General features: G+C 37.0%; 1 protein-coding gene across 1 annotated transcript; it reads left to right on the forward strand.

Moving 5' to 3' along the window:
* Positions 1-221: 221 nt before the first annotated feature.
* Positions 222-1586, forward strand: LOC108554775 (uncharacterized; the record flags this gene model as incomplete). The annotated part of the gene is made up of 1 exon (XM_017910145.1): positions 222-1586. A coding segment is annotated over exon 1 (1365 nt), but the record flags the coding sequence as incomplete, so codon positions are not given.
* Between the last annotated feature and the right edge of the window lie 5 nt (positions 1587-1591).

A 1591-nucleotide genomic window follows, 5' to 3' on the forward strand; every position in this document is an offset into this window, starting at 1 on the left:
ACACTTGTCGCCCCACATATGTAATGTAAATTATAAATTAAAAGAATTATTAATTATTAAGCTTCCACTTATTGAGATATACTATAAATACAAAAAAATCACAATGTAACAAAATTATAAACCAAAACAATTGCGACATTTTTAAATATTTTATTTACATTTAATATATTTAATACAATTTAAATTATTACTCTTCACCCAATAGCGTGTATTATTTAATTATGGATAAGGAATTATGTCAAATATCTTATATCCTTGTGTCTATTTCAGACACATCAGTCGACAAAAAAACGAAAAAAGAGGCTACACCAAGAAGCAAAAAGGACACAAGACTCAAAACATCTGCAGCGACATGTTCAGTTAAGGATGAAGTATTCGATACGAGTATCCCGGTGGTGAAGCTTCCAAAAAATATCTCCAAGACTTTTCCCAAAATGTCGCCTTCTAGGAAAATACAGAACATAAATCTCGTCTTCCCGCCGAACCCGAGAATTGAGTTTTCCAAGAATCTTGAGGACGACGAGTATAATAATGATGTCATGAATAAAACTTTCGTTGTACAGAATCAACCAATTGACGCAAATGTAACAACTGACAGTACTTCGAACGATTACAATATTACCATGGAAAGTACGCAAAATGAGAAGGATATGCTAGAGTCAGAAATCTGGCCAATTTTTCCAAGAACTCCACTCGTGGAAACAAGTTTTCAAATTCGTACTACGTCTACCCCGAAGTTCTCTCCCGCTAATTTCTTCTCATCTTCCATCTTAGAGGAGAGTCCAATAATGAAAAACATCCCTTCCAAAAACATCCTGGAGAAATCGTCCTTCTTCGAAAACATTTCCAGATCGACAAATCTGTCGGATAACACCGCAAGCGAATTTGAAAGCACTTCAAGGTCTAGAAGAAGGTTGTCTCAGAATGTTTTGGAAAAAGCATTCATATTCGAAGCAAGTTCAAAAGTGGAAAATAATTCTCTTGCTTGTAAGAAAACTCCACTGGAAGCCAAGAAGAAAAATATACGATCGATTGATCCAATTATGTTCGAAAAGACTGATGTAAATTTATCTGTACCAAGAACCTTTTCTACGGTTCGTGACATGGTGAAGAAGATAGAGGTTTCTAAAAAATCTAATAGTATTCGGGAAAAAGAGGTCCACATCGATGCCAAAGAATCGCCTGTTACTATCGACGGAAAGAAATCTAATTTCAACAAAAAGATTTTGAACTTCTTTGCTGAAGAAAGGAAAAGTCAGTCGCCATACAGCAAGTTCCTGAACTCAAAGAGGAAGTCCATGGAGCTGGAAAACGTGGTAAAGAGCAAACAACCTCAGCATGAAAAGAGCCTTGTACGTGGAATTATCGAAACTTTGATGGAGAAACTGAGCAAACCATCGCTTCGACGTGAAAACAGAAACGTTGGAATCAACCAGAACTTCGTGAAGCAGCTAGTCAGAGCCTTGGAGAAGGAAGATACTACCGAGGTCGAAAATTCGCTGTCAGAGAGAACTTCTGTAAGCGAAGAAGGCAGCTTCAGCGAGTCAGAAACGAAAGTCAGCATTACATCAGCATCTCCCAAAGACACAGA

Source organism: Eufriesea mexicana, unplaced genomic scaffold (assembly GCF_001483705.2).
Source record: "Eufriesea mexicana isolate 0111107269 unplaced genomic scaffold, ASM148370v2 C37816527, whole genome shotgun sequence".
Lineage (NCBI taxonomy): Eukaryota > Metazoa > Arthropoda > Insecta > Hymenoptera > Apidae > Eufriesea > Eufriesea mexicana.